The following is a 17,999-nucleotide window of genomic DNA, read 5'->3' as shown; positions in this document are numbered from 1 at the left end:
AGCTTGGCCTTGAGCACACCTTGGTGCTCTAGCAAGGGGTTAAGCCGGTGGGTAGCAGCATGAGGGCTCCTGGGCAAGGCACCGCTTTGATCAGTACAGCAGGCGGGGACCCAGGTGACTGCAAGGCCAGCCCCAGAGCCCTCTTCGTGGAGGGTGGGAGACAGGAAGTGTGATTACCAGAGAGGGACCCTGGCCAGGGTTTGATTTCTTACAGCACCTTGATATTTATAACAATGTTAAAAGTATTTTATCTGTTTCTAATTTAGGTTATCCATGAAAACCAAGGTATCAGACAAGTCTAGTAAACACTTTCAGTCAGCTATTCCTGCAAAAGAAAGAGGGAAAAAAAAAAAGGAAACAGATTTTATTTACTTTGAGACAAAGTCTTGGCAGTACTCTTGCCTCAAGCCTGTCAAGTTGCTGGGATTATAGGTGTATGACATGGCTGACTGCGGATTTGCCTCATTGTTATTCTTAAGTAACAGACTGGCCCTGTGCAGGCATCTGGGTTGTTGGTGGTACCTTAACCCTGATTCCCTGGAGCTGGCAGTCTGTGGTGGGGCCCTTCATAGCTCCACCCGAGTGGGGTAGAAGGGTGATGGGTACACGGGGAGGGACCATGGAAGAGACTGTTTCAGCCCAGCCACAAACACGCTTTGCACAACGCTAGTGCTTAAATGGAGTATTTATGTAACCAAAGATTGACTGAGCCACTTCGGAAGACCAGGAGAGGGAGAATGAGGTGGAGTGTGTTAATTGTTATGGGTTGTGCCAGAGCCTCTGTAGAAAAGTCTAGCACTTAAGAATTCGTGGGAGGGAAATAAGACAGCATATTTCGATGGGGAGTGGTCAGAGCTGCTTGTGCCCTCAGCCTCTCAGCATGGTCACTTGCTGGCCATGGACAGGTGTGACAAATGTGTGAGAAGTAGCAGGCAGCAATTGTGACTTCACGTGCTTTCTGTGAGCATGGTAGCTTTTCCTCAAGACTGCCCCTCTCGTCACATACATTATAGTGACCTGTCTGCCTCAGTGGCCTGCTGAATGCTATGCACTGGCCTCTGCTGGTCAGTCACCTTGCCCTGTCTCACAAGGCTGGCAGTGTTCTGTGGTCACATTCCCTGGTAGTCTCAGCACCCTGTTGGCTGTGTGCTATGTGTGTGGCTGGTCAGGGAGAGTCCAGACCGGGCTTCCTCTGATTTGGGCAGTTGTACTTTTCAGGTCTCCTGACAAAGTCAAGTCTGGGAGGAACAGCAGCCCCTAGGGCAATGGGTATGAGAAAGAGCTGAGACAATGGCATCGTCTTCTGGATCCTGTTGACATGAACTCAGCTACTGAGCTGTGGGGCTACCTGGGGGCTTGACTTGGGTGACTGGAAAGAACTAATGGTTATATCCCCAGGCCCAAGATGTTGTGCCTTGGGTGGCTAAGGCCCACGTCAGGCTGCAGTGAGCTGGCCAGCCCTCTGTCCATCCTTTCCAAGAATGTGGCCCTCTAGCAGGAAGACTACCAGCTTCTGACCCAAGGCTGGCTCCTGGGTCATGTGGGTCTTGAGCCGGCAACTGTGTCTGTCACTATAGCACTCATAAAGAAGACTTTACCAGTGTTCAGGCAGTGGGTGTCCACAGGCGTAGGCGGCCAGGCCAGGCCAGGCCATGTGCTGTGGGATCTTCTCTGTGTGAGAATCAGCCTTAGAATTCCAGCCCAGTCTCAGCACCAGCTTGGTGGGCCTGCTCTCAGAGCTGATGTGGGCTTAGGGAAGGAGCACTAGTGGGACCACAGATGTGGGACATACTGCTGCTGGGGCTGAGGCAATGGCTTTGCTTCTCTGTGTTTGTGATTTTGAGACTTTGTTTAGATTTCATCAGGGAGGGAGAGTGAAAATATGAACAAGGCAGAGATGGTCCTGAAATTATTTCATACCATGTGTGAAAAAGGAGCGAACGCATGATGGCCCAGACTGCCTTCCACGGATGCTTTCAGACCTTGCCTGGAGCCTGCACAGCTGCCGGCACTGGGGACTAGCAGAGGCTACGTGATGTGTTGACCTAGTTTGCAGGGAAGTGCCAGGAGATTTTACTGTCATGGCTACAGGCCTTGTTTCAGAAACAGTGAGATAGGGAGGGACTTGTTACAAATAGGCCATTGCTCTGGCTCATGTACACCTCAGGCTCTGGAAGAATAAGGGGAATGGGAGTTAGAATTTTTCAATTTTAATTGAACATTGTTTCATTCTTACAGAGATAGCTGATATGAGGATACAAACAATACAAGCTGTGCTCGGGTCTCCCTGGGACTCTGAGGTTGGGTGCCACCCGAATCACGTGTCCAGGTGCTGGAGTGCTGGCTGTCTGACACTTCTGAGTTCTGAATTTCCGTTTAAGAAGTGCAAGCACTCCAGCATCCAATGGTGGCAACCTGCCAGCAGCAATCTGACTTGTGACCAAGTGTGCAGTCCTGTTGCCCTGGGAAGATGGGCCCTCCTGTGCTGCAGAATTCTAACGGTCCCATCTGTGCCAGTGGCATCTGCGTCATGAGCTTGAGTAGTTCTGCTGCAGCTTGCTACAACCAACTTACACTAGTGTGGGAACCTTGGCCAGTATGATGGGGGAGGGCTGGGTCTGCCTGAAGAGTCAGGCAAGGCTGGACTTGAGACCTTGTTACTCCTGGCTCCCCAGAGGTTCAGTCATACACCCCAGAATGCTGCATTCAGCCCCAAGAAGACTTGTGGTTCTTGAAAACCATAGAGGACAACAGCATGAGTTGCCACATGTGTGAAGGTTTTAGTTTGCACACTGTCAGGAAATAGTTGTCTTGATTTTTATTGAGAGACATCTAGAAACTGGATGGGGCAGTAGCATGTCCTTCTGCTCCATGGATGCCCATCCTTGCTTCCCCATTAACCCAGACCTTTTGGGTTGTGGCACCTATGTGGTACTCACCCATGTGGTCTAGATCACAGCAGGAACCTTCTTTGGTCCCTCCAGCCTAGCTGCAGGAAGCCATCCTATTTCAGAGCTTCTCCCAGGAGAACTTGGCACTCGAGAGACTCGACTCTGCTTTTTCCATATGTGGCTGGTGTCAGGTGGGTCATGGTGAAGATGCTGAGTGAGTGGTTGATGTGTCTTGACACCAGGTGGCAGAAGCTGCCTTGCTGCCCCTTGCCCTGTGAGTCCTGCCTCTGCCTCAGTTCCCATGGAAGGACGTAGGCAAGTGCAGTGGGATCCATGTGTTTGAAGAGCAGTGAATTCTGTCTGTCCCTCATGAGTTATGTCTATGAAAGGAAATGTGTATTTTGGAAAATAGTCAAGTAGAAGAGGGGAATGTAAACTGCCTGTGAGTTCAGCTGCAGGATGGGTGTGTCCTGTGCTGGTTCATGGAGCCCGTGCCTCCCCTGTCACCAGGGGTTTGGCTCCTAAGTCTGGATTATTAGTTCCTGGCATTCTGTAGAGTCTGAAGGGCTTGGTGCCTTGCTCTTTTTCTTTGGCAGTGGTCTTTGGTTTTTATGAGGAATGAAGTTGTGCTGTTCTTCCCTGACACCAGTGCCCAGCCTTCGGTGGAACCCCACTTCCTGGGGATGTGGCCTCCAATCTCGCCCTGCTGGGCTCTCCCCTCTTGCTTCCCCCACAGCAAACTCCAGACCCTCCCTACTCCTGACTGTGTGGCACCTTGCACCTCTGGAGGCTCCAGTGGTCTCACCAGTGCTGGGTCTTGTATCCACAGAGTCCAACAGCCAGCTGCCCAGCGTGGTGCCTGCCCAGGATGAGGATTCCTCAACCTGCGCTGATGAGTTCTACGACTTCGTCACCTACGAGGCAAGTGTTGGCCCAAGCCTGATGTGTAGCTTCTTCCTCTTAGTGCTGCGTCCTGTGCCAGGGATGCCCCTCATGAGGGATGAAGCATCTGTCCCATCTTCGCACCTGGTTGGGGGTATTTGGGTGTTGGACTCTGAGCTCTAGGGGCCTTTCACTCCCCACACTGTTCCTGGGCTCTTGCAGGAATTTCCCTTGGGCATCTATGGAGCAGAGGTTGGGTGGTCTGTCAGGGCTCTGTGGTGACAGCACTGTCACCCTCTGCATGCAGCAGAAGTCTGCAAGATTTGAAAAACTTTCAAGCAGTGTTTATGTTTGGGGACATTTGACTTAACACCTGCGTCCTGCTCCACTGTTCTCCACCTCCTGCTCCCAGGTGTATCCAGGGTAGTCATGATGATGTGTCTCCTTAATTGTGGGTCCCTTGTTGCCAACATAGCTAGGGATGTCATGGTGAAGAAAGATCCTGTAAGCATGTTCAGGAGGCAGGAGATCTGGTAGCTGGGTCTGGAATGCTTGCTTCATATATTCATTTATTTATTTTCAGTATTGGGAAATTGAACATGTAGCCTCATGCATATAGGCAAGCACTCTACCTACCACAGAGCTATATCCCACTCCTTTTAAAAAATTTTATTTTGAGACAAGTTGCTGAGGCTGGCCTCGAACTTAGGATCTTCCTGCTTCATCCTCCCAAGTAGAATGTTTTCAATACAAAATACATGGAGCCTATAGTCCCAGCTGCTCAGCAGGCTGATGTGGGAGGAGGATTGCTTGAGCCCAGGGTTTGAGGGCAGCTTGGGAAACAGTGAAACCCCATCTCCCCAAGGAACAACATGGAGTTAACCTAAGCCCTCCAGCGGTGCCAGAGAGGCTGGAGGTAGCAAGCACTAGCCCTAGTCAGCCCTCTGCAGCTTGCTAAGGCAGCAAACAGGCTGGACTTTGAACCCGTGCTCTGAGCCTCAGCTCCCTTGTCACATGATCAGTTTTAGGTTTACTGAATGGAACCAACAGAAGCTGTCCATTTGTGTGCACCCTTCTGCCCACGAATGTCTCACATTGGTGGGCCTGTGCTGGTACCTAGTCACTAACGAGGAGGACACAGCTGCCTTTGTGTTGTGCTTTCTGTGGTTCTGACCAAGCGTGGGTGTCCTGCCAGGCCTCCTCCTTCTATAGTACCTTGGAGCTTGAGCATAGTGTGTTGGCTTCTCAGTCCTGGGTGTTTGCGTTTCTCCATGTCTTGCTTTTGGGGGTTTCCAGGTGTGATTTTCAGAAGAGCAGCACTAAATACCACTGTGAAACTTATGAAAAGCATCTACTCTTAAAAGAATGGAAAGCTTGCACATCACATAATCATAAAAGTCTCACATGCTTTTTGAGTGCAGAAGGGCCGTTACTTCCATTGATTGTGCTTGAAGCCTTGCTGCTCCTGGTCATCTGCAGGGATCAATAAGCTTTGCCTGGTCTTCTGAAAATGACTCCAGTCAGAATAGAGTTTTCTAACTGGGAATACTGTGTGCTCTAGCCCAGTGCCTATGGGGTACAGGTGCAGTTGGCTACTCAGGAGCTGCAGCTTCCCCGGTACCCTTGGGCTTGTGCCTATAAAGGAGGAGGCCATTCTCATGGGCAAGTCAGGGAGGTGGGGCTGATATTGCCCAGATTGTTCTGGGAGGGAAGTTTGTCTTAAGTCTTTCTAGAAGGGCATTGGGCAGTTGCAAAGAGGAGAGGCCCCCCCAGATGACAAGACCTCCCAGAGGGGTCCTGGCCATGCTTCCTAGGTGCTGCCTCCTGCTTGCTGGGGCCTTAGAGAGGTGATGGAAATGTGTCCTTAGTACAGACTGTTATCAAAGCGTAAAACAAAAGCCGCCTGTTTTGGGCCCTGACTGTTTGTTACAGCCAGCAAGGACATCTCCTGGACTTTGCCTCTCCCTTCCTGGCCTGGCCAGCACCAGCGATGGGCTTAACAGAGCGTGTCTGGGAGCAGTTAGGTTGTCTCGTATGCTGTGATGTGGCTTCCGGCAGGCACACAGGTTTTACAGCAGCCCAGCATCAGTAGCAGATAGGAAGACCACACTGAGTGGAGAGAAAACAGCAACTTGGTCCATGCGGAGGTGCGGTTGGGAGGCTGCTCTGCCTGGCACACCCTCCCTGGAGCCCATGCACAGAGTCAACCCTGTGAAGGTACCGGCTAACATCTGAGGGTAAGAGGCGATGCTAGTGTGTACTGTGCCCAGAATTCAGCGTCTCATGGAGGAGGAAGGTTCAGGGAAAAAGGAGCCGTGATCTGGATTGGGGGGAGCCACCCGCAATGGCCTTGGACCATCCATCTTCAGCTTAGACAGTGTGTTAAATCGTGAAATTTTCTAAGAAGTGCTTTGGATTTTTCAAGTGAGTTAGTAATAGAAGTTGTTGGCATAGATGTGCTGGCTCCTGGGCCAAGCTGGGTCTGTCTGCTGGCAGGTGTGGTGTGACCAGGGGTGCTGTACTTGGGGTGCATCCATGGCTGTGGGTAAGCAATATGCTCCAAGATGCTCCATTGCCTCTCTGGAGAGGCCTCTAGGAAACAAACTTGCTTCCTGGTTCACTGAGTGTGTGTGAGATATGCTGCAGTAGCTGGCTGTAACCATGCATCTTGGCAGGGAAAAACTGGGTATTCCTGCCCTCCCAGCTCTCGGCCTCCTGCCTGACTAGGCCACTTCCTATGCCCTCCCTGGGTTTCCTGTTTCTGACTCAGAGGCTCTTTACTATCCCTGCAGGAAGACCCAAGTACTCACAGCAGTGCTATGTGGACAAGACCAGCAAGACCAAGTTGGTGCCTTGTTTGGAACAGATAGAGGGACAAGTCTGAGCTGAATTGACCTGTCACATGCAGGGCTGAGCCACCCAGTGGTAGATATTGCTTCAGGCGCCAGAGCCTGAGGCTGGGCAGCGGCCACCCTCCTGGGTCTGTCTGAAAGGCGGGAGGCCACCTGGCACATGGTGTCCCTGCCAGGCTCGCAGGGCAGTCAGAGACTGTAGCACTGTGCCATTGTCCTGTGTTGGGATGGCGCTATCTGTTCCATGCTGCCCTGACCGAACTCTCTGTGACATGAGCAGCTTCCAGCGCCTGGGCCTCCCTCCCTCCCTGGAAGGAGAAGTGCCTGGTTCCCACTGCGATCTGCATTTGAGGAATGAGCGCTGGCTTGTCCTTACGATGTCAGGGTGATAGGTGAGGAGCAGGGTCCACAGGGCCAGGGACAAGCACAGGGCTCTCTAGAAGTGTTTGGCTTTCTAGAGGGCCCACCTTGAGGTAGAGGCTGCTGCTTACAGGAAGCCAGCTCTGTGGGTTCCTGGTTGGGATCTGACCTCATGGTTCTTGCTGCTGAGGGTCAGGTGTGTAGCTCTGCCTGCTCCCCTGTTCCAGGACTCAGTGCTTGGTGTTGGCTTCAGGGGACTATCCTTGTGACCAGGGGTAATGGTCTTTTTGGTGGGGAGCACTGGAAATTTAACCCAGGAGCACTTCACTACTGGGCTACCTCCCAGTTCTTTTTATTTTAATTTTGAGATAGGGTCTTCCTAAGTTGCTTAGGACCTTGCTAACCTGCTGAGGCTGGCCTCAAATTTGTGATCCTCCTACTTTAGCCTCCCAGATTGCTGTGATTATAGGCATGTACCACCATGCCCGGCAAGTGGGCAACATTCTTTTGGAAAATTTTCATTAAATACTGAAGAGCTGAACCTGCTCTTTTGTTGATAATCACATTTTGACAAATCTAAGGAGGGTTTTTCAAGTGCTGCTGGGTGAGTTTGTAGCTGCACCTATGAGTACTGTTCTGCCAGCAGCTCTCCTCAGATATTGTCAGAGGCTAGAGTTAGGCTTTGTGTCCTGTTCTGGTGCTGTCCCCCAGGGGCCGGCCTCTAGCAGGCCAGCCCAGAGCCCTGGCCAAGTAGGGTCCTAGCCTGCCTTGTTTGGAGGGAGCTACTCAGGACAATGAATGGAACTGGAGTTGACACCTTGTAAGGTGACTTTTTTTTTTTTTTTGGTGGGGGTGGAGTAGGGGGATTGAACTCAAGGACACTCAACCACTGAGCCTCATCTCCAGCCCTATTTTTTATTTTATTTAGAGACAGGGTCTCCCTGAGTTGCCTAGTGCCTCGCTATCGCTGAGGCTGACTTTGAACCTGGGATCCTTCTATCTCAGCCTCCAGAGCTGCTGGGATTACTGTACCATGATTACTGCTGGGATTACCTGTACCATGCCTGGCCTTAAGGTGACATTCTGGTTTTGGATTTCAAAGCAGTTTCTTCCTATGGATTCCTTAGATTTTTGGTGGTTTTTTGTTTTTTTTTTTTTTAATTTTAGTTGTTGATAGACCTTTATTTTATTTATTTATATGTGGTGCTGAGAATCGAACCCAGTGCCTCACACATGCCAGGCAAGTGCACTATCATTGAGCCACAGCCTCAGCACCCCTTAGTTTTTTTTTTTTTTTTTCCCAATGCTGGGGATTGAACTCAGGGCCTTGTACATGCAAAGCAAGTACTCTACCAACTGACTGCGCTATATCCCCAGCGCCCCCTTAGTTTTTTTTTTTTTTTATGAATTAATTTTCTTAGATTCTGGAGAAGGTTAGGTTTCCCTTGAAAACTTGAGAATGTAATCTGACACCCAGAGTTGCATATTCCATGTTGTTCCCTATCTTAGTCTGGCTTTCTACCCTCTAGAGACTGGTGCCCTCTCACATTAATTTCTGTGCTTTAAAAAGCACCTGCCTGTGTTACCTGCACCCCTGTGAGGTGGCTGCCTCAAGGCTCTAGGTTGAGTCCCATGGCTTTCAGTGGTGGGTGAGGATGGAGCTGGGTTTCCCACTGGCCCAAAGGCCCAGGCCTGGTCTTGAGATGAAGCTCCAACGTTCAGTGAGTCCTTTGGGTAGTCCTTGATGTCTTATCCTCCTTGTGATACCAGATCTGGGGTTTAAAGTGCACCTTTTTCCTGCTAAAACTGGAGCTTTTCTGAAGTCTTACTTGTTTACAAATCATTAACCTCAGATTGTGAGCATGAAATAAAAGCTGGATACTGCTCCTGACCTGCAAGTGCATTTTAATGAAAGTTGAGATTGAATTCCATTTGATTTGAAAATGTCCCCTTAATGATTCTTTAGTTTTAAGTTCATTTGTACAGACTATGAATATTACTGTCTGCTGTATGCCAAGCCCTATGCTAGGTGTTGGTAAGAGTAAAAACAGACATGGCCAGTGAAAAGCAGATGTTCAGCTAGAAGCTGGTGAGTTTTTAGACGCTAACCCTTGACTGCATACCAAAGTAGCAGTCTGGACATAACAGCAGTTGATGGTGACTCTCCAGTGAGGGCCCTTCTCGCACCACTGGATGTGAACTCCTGAGTCATGAGCAGCCCTCATGTCAGAAGCCACAGGAGGGCTCTGCTGGGCTTCACCTTTGCTATTGAGATACGTTGCATCTGTCTTATGCATGCTTATTTAACTGACTAAAAATGACTCCCAAGTAGGGCTGGGGTTTTGGCTTAGTGATAAGCGCGCTTATCTAGCATATATGAGGACCTGGGTTGTATCCCAGTACGACCAAAAATGTTTGACTCCAAGTGTTTTTGTCTGCTCTTGTACATGTTTCTATTTTTTTTTTAATTTAAAAAAATATGTGCCAGGAGCCATGGCACACGCCTATAATCCAGCCTCTACAAAGGCAAGAGGATGGGAAGTTCAAGGCCAGCCTGGGCAACTTGGCAAGACCTGATCTCAGAAAAAAAAATAATAAAATAAAAGGGCTGGGGCAGCACAGTGGTAGAGCACCCCGGGTTCAATCCCCAGAACCACATACATAGACACAAAACCCAAAACCAAAAATTCCCCAGAATGGAAGAACTGTGGTACTGGGATGTGGCTCAGTGGTGGAGTCTGTGCTTACCTTTATCACCCCCTCACCACCCCCACCCCCACCCCCTGCAAAAAAAAAAAAAAAAAAAACAGAACCCGACTCCAATCCTGTTTTATAAACTATCATCTCTATCTAGAGAAGTGCTTTGAACTTCTGCTGGGCCTGTATGTCCTCTGCAGCAGCGTCACCTCGCAGCCCAGGCTGATCTGTCTGTTGGTGTTCTTTTCCAGGCCAACGAGGTGACGGACAGTGCGTACATGGGCTCAGAGAGCACCTACAGCGAGTGCGAGACCTTTACCGATGAGGACACCAGCACCCTGGTGCACCCTGAGCTGCAGCCTGAGGGGGATGCTGACAGCGCTGGTGGCTCAGCTGTGCCCTCTGAGTGCCTGGATGCCATGGAGGAGACTGACCATGGTGCTCTACTGCTCCTCCCAGGCAGGTGTGTGCCCACTGCACCCCCTAGGGGACTGCCAGCTGGGCAGATATGGTCCATGGATCGTGCTGTCCGGCGGTGCCTGCCTGTCATCACAGAGCCACCCTGCTGCACAGTCTCTTGTACTGCCTCCTTGTGGGAGGTGCTTCTCCTGGCAGTGAATGGCCTTGGCTTCGGTGTCTCAAAAGACAAACCCTGACTTGGTCTCCTATGTCTTGTCAGCACACTTCTTCAGAGCTGGACAACACAGTGCTCATCAGATGTCTTTGTAGCACCCTGTCCATACTACCTGTTCTGATCCCCTGCCCTGCCCCCAGGGTGTCCCAGTTATCCTGTGTTAGAAATTTTCGGGGAATGGCCAGGGTGTTAGGAAAAGGAAGGGCCAGCCCACATAGACCCTGGAAACAGCCCTGTCTCACCCCTCACTGCTGGGAGCCAACACAGCTAGCAGCCCAGAGCACCTGCATTGTTTTTTTTTTTTTTTTTTTTTAATATTTATTTACTATGTATCTTTAGTTTAAGGTGGATACATTAGTTTGCTTTTATGTGGTGCTGAGGATTGAACCCAGTGCCCCATGCATGCTAGGCGAGCGTACTACCACTGAGCCACCACCCCAGCCCCGTCTGCATTGTTTTTGCTTCTTGTACCTCTCCTCATTTTCAGCACTCATCAGTGTGCACAGCACAGCCCAGGTGTTACAGTGTTGCTGGTGCGCAGGCCTGAGTACCCATCCAGCTGGCTCTTCAGAGTGAAGAGCTTGTCCTGTGGGAGTCCCACGCCCTCACTAGGGTGCCCCCAGCCTCCTCCTGGGCATGTTTCCTGCACAGCAAGCCCTGCCATCTCACCTATATGCATGCACGCAGGGGTCCCTTGTAAGCACCCATCTTCTTTGATCTAACCTTGAGTTTTGAGACGCATTTCGTTTTGGGGCATAGGCATCTATCATTTGTTCCTTATCATTAGGGGATCCCATCCCACTGGACCAGTTTGCCACAGTTTTTAACCTGATGGAATGTCAAGGGAGTTAAGTTCCTTCCTATTTTCAGCTTTGAGAGTTAAGTTGCTGTGGGCACTGTGTGTCTTGTGGCCTGTGTGTCCCTGGAAGCACTATGGTGGGTCACTGGGGACACATACTGCAGTTTTGAAGTTCACACAGCTCCTGCAGTCACGGGCAGCTCACAGACGGCTGTGGGTCCCACTGGTCTCTCTCGCCTGAGCTCTCCCCACAGGGAGCCTGCAGCTCTGGGGCAGCAGTGGCATAGCCCAGAGTCTGGGAGGCTGTGCACCTCTTCCTAGGGTTAGTGCCCCCTTGAGCTCCTCTTCTGTGAAGCACCCACTTGTTTGTTGTCAGCAGGCTTCTGTGAGAGGCCAAGTGGTCTCTGGCAGTGGGGGAGCGTAGGCAGGTGTGCCATAGCTACTGTCTGCAGAAGTAGCCATGGTAGGGTGTGGCCTGCCTTGACTGTCAGGTGGGCTCTGTTGCCTCAGAGGACAGAGTGGTGTAGATGAGTCCTTAGCACCTGTGTTACGGAAACTTTCTCTTGCTTTGTTGGTCTGCCTTTCATTTTGAGGAGCAGATGTTTTTAGTTTTATGATAGTATAGGTTATCCATTTTTCTTAAGCAAAATTAGCATCTTGCTTACTCCATAATTACTGTGATATTTGTATCTGCTTTCTTTAAAGCTTGATTCTTTTGCCTTCATGTTCAGGTATGAACTTCTACATAGCTGGCTTCTGTGTGTGGTGTAAGATGGGGGTCATTGCCCAGAGAGACATCTACTGGAGCAAGTTGCCTTTTCAAGTCTCCCCTTCACCTACGGGTCCTATGAGGTGGCTATGTGGGGGCTGCTCTGTGCTGTCTTCCTGGGTCGAGGCCACTCTGAGCACCGGGCTCACTGTAGGGTGCAAGTCCTTTGGCTTCATTTTTCACAGTCTTTTTGATCCCTGGGGTCCTCCATATCTGCAAATATTGAGAACTAGCTGTGGTTTGGGGAGATGAGTTGCAACTGGGACGGTGATGGCTCTGCTGCACTTGGGTGGATCAGCACTCTACTATTGGTGTGTATCCTTGTACGTGACCTCACTCTCTGTTGCCCAGGTCCTTGGGTTTGGGTGTCCCATGTAGGTGTGCTGTTCTGGTGGAGGCCTGGAGGGATGTGCCTCTGGGGCTTCTGCCCTGTGGACATGGAGCAGCAAGTGCAATTGGCACCTTGGCTTGCAGCAGGACGGAGGGAAGGACAAGCGTAGAGGGGCGCTGTGGTAAGGCCTGTTAACTTTGGTTACAGTGCTCTTAAAAAGTGTTCTGGGGGCTGGGGCTGTGTCTCAATATTGGAGCATGTGTCTTGCACATGTGGGGCACTGGGCTTGATCCTCAGCACCACATAAAAATAAATAAAGATACTGTGTTCATGTACTACTAAAAAAATATTTTAGGGACTGGGGTTGTGGCTCAGTGGTAGATCGCTTGCCTTGCATGTATGAGGCCCTGGGTTTGATCCTCAGCACCACATATAAATAAACAAATAAAGGTATTGTGTCCATCTACAATTAAAAAAAAATTAAAAATATATTTTAAAAAGGGCTGGGGTTGTGGCTCAGTGGTAGAGCACTCGCCTGTGCAGGGACCTGGGTTCAATCCTCAGCACCACATAAAAATAAATAAATAAAGGTATTGTGTCCAACTGCAACTAAAAAATAATTTTTTTTTTTTTTTAAAAAAAGGTGTTCTGGGCCAGCGCATTAGGACACACCTGTAATCCCAATGGCTAGGGAGGCTGAGGCAGGAGAATCTTGAGTTCAAAGCCAACCTCAGCAACTGCAAGGTGCTTAGCAACTCAGTAACACCCTGTTTCTAAATAAAATACAAAATAGGGTTGGGGATGTGGCTCAGTGGTCGAGTGCCCCTGAGTTCAATCCCCAGTACCAAAAAAAAAAAAAAAAAGTGTTGTTCTGATTCAAGTTAATTTGAATTAGGTAGTCAGAGGTGAGGAAATGCCAGACCTGGGAAATCGCCGGGTGAGGTTTGTCTTGGGAGGGTTCCTGACCTGCAATGTTAGCTGCATAAACAGTGTGGTGCCCTGAGGGTTGCAGGACAACAGACGACCAAGTGCAAGATGCCCTGTCACTCACCCCTTCCTGAGGTGGAAGCAGGGCTCCTCCACCTGGGCCCAGGGCAGCTGCACCTGGCCCCATGGCCACGTGTGCTTGCCCCTATGGAGTCCCCTCCCTTGTAGGAGTTCTCTCACAGGATCCAGGTGCCTGGCGATCCTGAGAAGCAGGAAACAATTGCCAGGGACGACCTCTGCTGTCACCATGCCCCACAAGGGGTCCACCTGTAGTTAGGGTGAGCCACGCAGTTCAGTTTCTGGGTGACTGGAGAACACACTCCACACAGTAGGCACAGGCTATAGCACCCAGTGGAGGCTGGAGCTGTGTGTATAGGGCCCAAAGATGGTGTTTTCTCCTGTGTGCAGAGCACTGGGAAAGGCTTACCTTAAAATATGTAAACTAGGCACAGTAACAGCTTAAAGTTAACTTGTAATAAATAGAACAATTAAAACAATATACTATGGCCGGCATGGTGGTGCATGCCTGTATTCCCAATGGCTGGGGAGACTCAGACAGGAGGATTTCGAGTTCAAAGCCAGCCTCAGCAATGGTGAGGGGCTAAGCAACCAAGTGAGACCTTGCCTCTAAATAAAATACAAAATAGGGCTGGAGGTGTAGCTCAGTGGTTGAGTGCCCCTGAGTTCAATCCCTGGTACCTGGGGGGGAAAAAATACTTCGGTAAAAAATATTTAATCCCAGCCACTCCAGAGGCTGCAGCTGGAGTATCCAAGTTCAAGGCTAGTCTAGGCGACTTAATGAGACCCTGCCTCAGAATAAAAAAATAAATTGACTGGGGATGCAGCTCAGTGGTTAAGAGCCCCTAGGTTAAATCCCCAGTTTAAAAAAATCCCAGGTGGAGGAGCCCTGCTCCCACCCCAGGAAGGGGCTGGGATTGTGGCTTAGTGGTACAGCGCTTGCCTGGCACATGTGAGGCACTGGGTTTGATCTTCAGCACCACATAAAAATAAATAAATAAGATAAAGGTATTGTGTCCATCTTCAACTAAAGAAATATTTTTTTAAAAAAATTATATATTTAAAATGTAGGAATTGCTTATTTCTGGAATTTTTCAGTTAACATTCTTGGACTCGGTTGACCTTGGTTGACTGAAACTAGGAGAGGCAGGCCATGGTTAGGATTCACAGAGAGCTCAGGGTGCTTCCTCTTCCTGGAAGGCTCCTGTGTCTGAGGCCCTAGGCTCACCTGGCTGCCCAGGACTGGGCAGTGACGTGCGGGTCTTGTGGGTGTAAAACTGGGACTTGCTCCCTGTGGGGCACCATGTGGGCCTCCTGCCTGCTACTGGCATGCCAGTCCCTTGTGGTTCCCTCTGGCCAGAGGAGCACTCTGCATTGCCCCTGAGCATCTCAGAGCTGGACCTGTATGGATCCTTTGCATGCGTGTGGCTCTGCTGGTGCCTGACACACAGCACGTGTCCTGTGAAGGAAGATGTGAGGAATCCAATACATTCGGATGGTGCTGCTCTTTGTTTGTCAGGCTGAGTATTTCATTAAAATCAACTTCACCTGCTTCCATGTTCTCCCAGGACAGTGGAGCTGGGCTGATGGCTGGCAACTCACTTGTGGGGAGGTGTGGTTGTGCAGCCAGGTGGCCTCTGTTACCTTTGCAGGCCCCGCCCTCGCAGCCAGGCCGTCGTCATGGTGATGAGCAGCGAGGAACATTTTGAGGACTACGGTGAGGGCAGTGAGGCTGAGCTGTCCTCAGAGGCCCTCTGCAGTGGGGAGCTGGGCTGCAGTGACACCGCTTTCCTCACTCCTAGGTAAAGTGGCCCTGAGCTTATCCCCTCCCTCCCTTTTCCTGGGTAGTTATCCAGTGTCTCTGTTTTGGATTCTATATGTTGGTAAGAGAAAACTTTGTGTGTTCAAGGTGATGTCAAGTGCACCACACTCAGATTTTAAGTTTACATCTGGGTGGAAGTTGGCTGACATACCACCAATCACTGCAAACTTCTGAGGTCTCAGCAGCTCCAGGAGGCTTGAAGGTGTGCTTGGAACTTGACATGCAGGTTCCTTGGCACCTGGTCATGGACCACTCCATGGTCTGTGGCTTGGTTGGAAAGAGGTTTTAAAATCTCAAGCAAGTCCTCAGATATACTTGCTTGTAATTACCCAACGTTCCCAAACTCTCTGGAAAGTTGTGGCTTCGAATAACTGAACTATAACTCTTGGGGTGGGGGTGACACCTACTTTCTCTTAGGGCTGTGCATGAGGAGATCCCAGCAGAGTTCAGAGTTGCCTGGCTTAACCTATTTGAGGACCTGAGTCTGCTAGAGGCTCCTATAGTTAGTTCTCCGCCACTGCCAACAGCAGAAGCTAAGAGTCTCTAAACCAGCAACCAGAAGAAGAGATTATTCCCTTGCCAGCCCTGTGGAGAACAATGCCAGTAGGGCTGTTCCTGAAGCCACTGTGGGGTGGGAGGTCCTCTGAGGTGTCCCTGGGGATGAGGCAGTGGGCTCATCCAGCTGAACTTGGCACTTCTAAGCCTGTATCTCTGTCCTGCTGAGGAGTTTCTTCCTTTTGTGTAGTTTGCCTCTTACCCAGAGTTTTCATTCAAAAGTATAACTTCTGTGCTACGTTTAATGTTTTCCTTTCCACCTTTCCTTAAATTGAAACTTCTAAAAGAATTTCCACTAGCCTGTGAGCCCTACTGCTCCAAGGATGACCTCCTAACTTCTGCTTCTAGTTGTAGGGACCCCCTGAAGCAAAGTCACAGGAGGTCAGTGAGCATCCCCAGAGTATGACATTCTGTTTCTCACAGTTCTCACACATGACAAACAAACAAGAAGCACGAACTGTAGGGCTGGGGTTGTGGCTCAGAGGTAGAACGCTTGCCTAGCATGCATGAGGCACTGGGCTCGATCCTCAGCACCACATGAAAATAAAATAAAGAGATTGTGTCCACTTATAACTAAAATATAAATATCTTTAAAAAAAAAAAGCATAAACTGTAATCCCCGCAGCTCAGGAGGCCAAGGCAGAGGATTGCAAGTTCAAAGCCAGCTTTAGCAACTTAGTGAGGCCCTAAGCAACTTAGCAAGACCCTGTCTCTAAATAAAATATTAAAAAGGGCTGGGACATGGCTCAGTGGCTAAGTGCCCCTGGGTACCAAAGAAAAGCACAACCTGTGAGCAGCGCACTGTAGTGCATGGTTCTTGACACTGATGTGTAAAACGGTACAACAGGCCAGCTCCAGCTGTGGTCAGGGCTTGCTGCCATGTTGGCCAAGAGAAAGCTGTGAGCTCCTTCACCTTCTTGTTGGTGAAAGTTTGTGCTTTACACTGAAGCCATTAGCTGCACCAGTACTGTGCGTTGTCCAGGATAGATCTGGCTAGTGGGCATCACCTGGAGCAGGAGATATGTGTCACAGGCTCCTTTGGGTGATGATGAAGAAGAGCACACAGGCAGTCTAGAGAGCCAGAATGTTCTATGTCTGGTTCTTTTCCAACATGCTTTCATCCAGTGCCCACCTCATCCCCGGCCCTCATGTGGCATCACAGATAACCCGACAGGCCCTCCCCCTGTGCTGAACTGTCGCTTCTGTCTCTCTAGCTCCGACCCGCTTGCCTCAAAGCTACACAGCATCCTCACTGACGAGGCTTTTGAGTTTTACTGTAGCCAGTGCCACAAACAAATCAACCGCCTTGAGGACCTTTCTGCCCGCCTGAATGATCTTGAGATGAATAGGTAACGGATGCAGCACATGGCCTTGCTCTCTGTTCTGGGCTGAGGGAGACTCCCGCTGCCATAGCCCCTTGCTGGTGGCTCTGGTCTGGCCAATGCTGGGGACTTCTTCCCAGGCCAGGCCCAATCTCTGGAGCAAAGGAGGGTAGCCAGACAGTGGGACTCTCCCTGCAGCCTGGTCCTCCCTGCATGCTTTGAGCTGTGCTTGCTTTCCTGTTCCCTCTTCCATCTGCACAAATAGCCTCCTGGCCATTGTCTTCTTGGGGGAGGAAATGAAGGGTCCATTGTGTATGAGGTTGCTTCCCACATTTCACTAAGTGATTATCTTTAATTGAAATGGGAAATTTAAAGATTAGTCTTCAGAAGCATGCTTTTAAACGGCTTTTGGGAATGCCAATTTAGTCAGGGTTGTGTGTGCTCAGTAGGTCCGGCTCTGTGCTGCAGCCAGAGACCCAAGTACAGGGGAAGCCCAGCTCTGCTGCTCTGTCTTAAACACCAGCCTGTAGCTGCCCCTTGGCCAGACCCCATTTGTGTCTCTTCCCTCCTGCTGTGGTTTACATCGCAGCCCTCCTTGTCCTGTCCTGTGATTAGACCCAGCTTGGGTTGATGTTCAGGGAGCTTCTCCTGCCAGTTCCTCACAACTTCACAAACTCACCCTAGAAAAGTTGTTTTTGCACATGGGCAAGCCCTTAGGGTAGGCTGCTTTGAGGGATGGTTACTTATGAAGCTTCCCACAGCAGTCCCAGCTGATCAGAGGTGGTGAGTGACCACATAGACTCCAGCTGGACAGACGCACTGTGGGCTATGGGAGGGTGGCAGAAAGGCAGACCTTCCAGCAAGAGTCTGTCAAGGCCACCTGTGCTTCCGGTGGAGCATGCCCTACCCTGCCTTCTGGGCTTCAGCTAGGTGGAGTCCTCCCAACAGTGGCCTCAGCGGCCCCACCTTCCCCTTGTCCACATCTGTGTGTGCTTAACTCTCCTTCCTGTGTTTCCTGCAGCACCCCACAGCATAGGCCCCAGCAAGTGCCAGGCACATTGGAGAGAATGGGGTAACCCA

General features: G+C 50.3%; 1 protein-coding gene across 2 annotated transcripts in view; it reads left to right on the top strand.

Annotated features, from left to right (window-relative positions):
- Rab11fip3 (RAB11 family interacting protein 3) overlaps nt 1-17,999 on the top strand; it is a 60,255-nt gene that overhangs the window by 27,728 nt on the left and 14,528 nt on the right. The window contains exons 3-6 of one of the 2 annotated variants that reach the window (XM_026385533.2): nt 3,721-3,812; nt 9,934-10,145; nt 14,873-15,022; nt 16,812-16,946. In XM_026385533.2, coding sequence (XP_026241318.2) covers nt 3,721-3,812; nt 9,934-10,145; nt 14,873-15,022; nt 16,812-16,946 — 589 coding nt within the window. The remainder of the gene's footprint in view (nt 1-3,720; nt 3,813-9,933; nt 10,146-14,872; nt 15,023-16,811; nt 16,947-17,999) is intronic. The other variant, XM_026385534.2, reaches the window with a different exon arrangement.

Source organism: Urocitellus parryii, chromosome 9, assembly GCF_045843805.1.
Source record: "Urocitellus parryii isolate mUroPar1 chromosome 9, mUroPar1.hap1, whole genome shotgun sequence".
In the NCBI taxonomy this organism is placed as follows: Eukaryota; Metazoa; Chordata; class Mammalia; order Rodentia; family Sciuridae; genus Urocitellus; species Urocitellus parryii.
The sequence above is the reverse complement of the archived record's forward strand: the minus strand, read 5'-3'. Positions and strand labels throughout refer to the sequence as shown.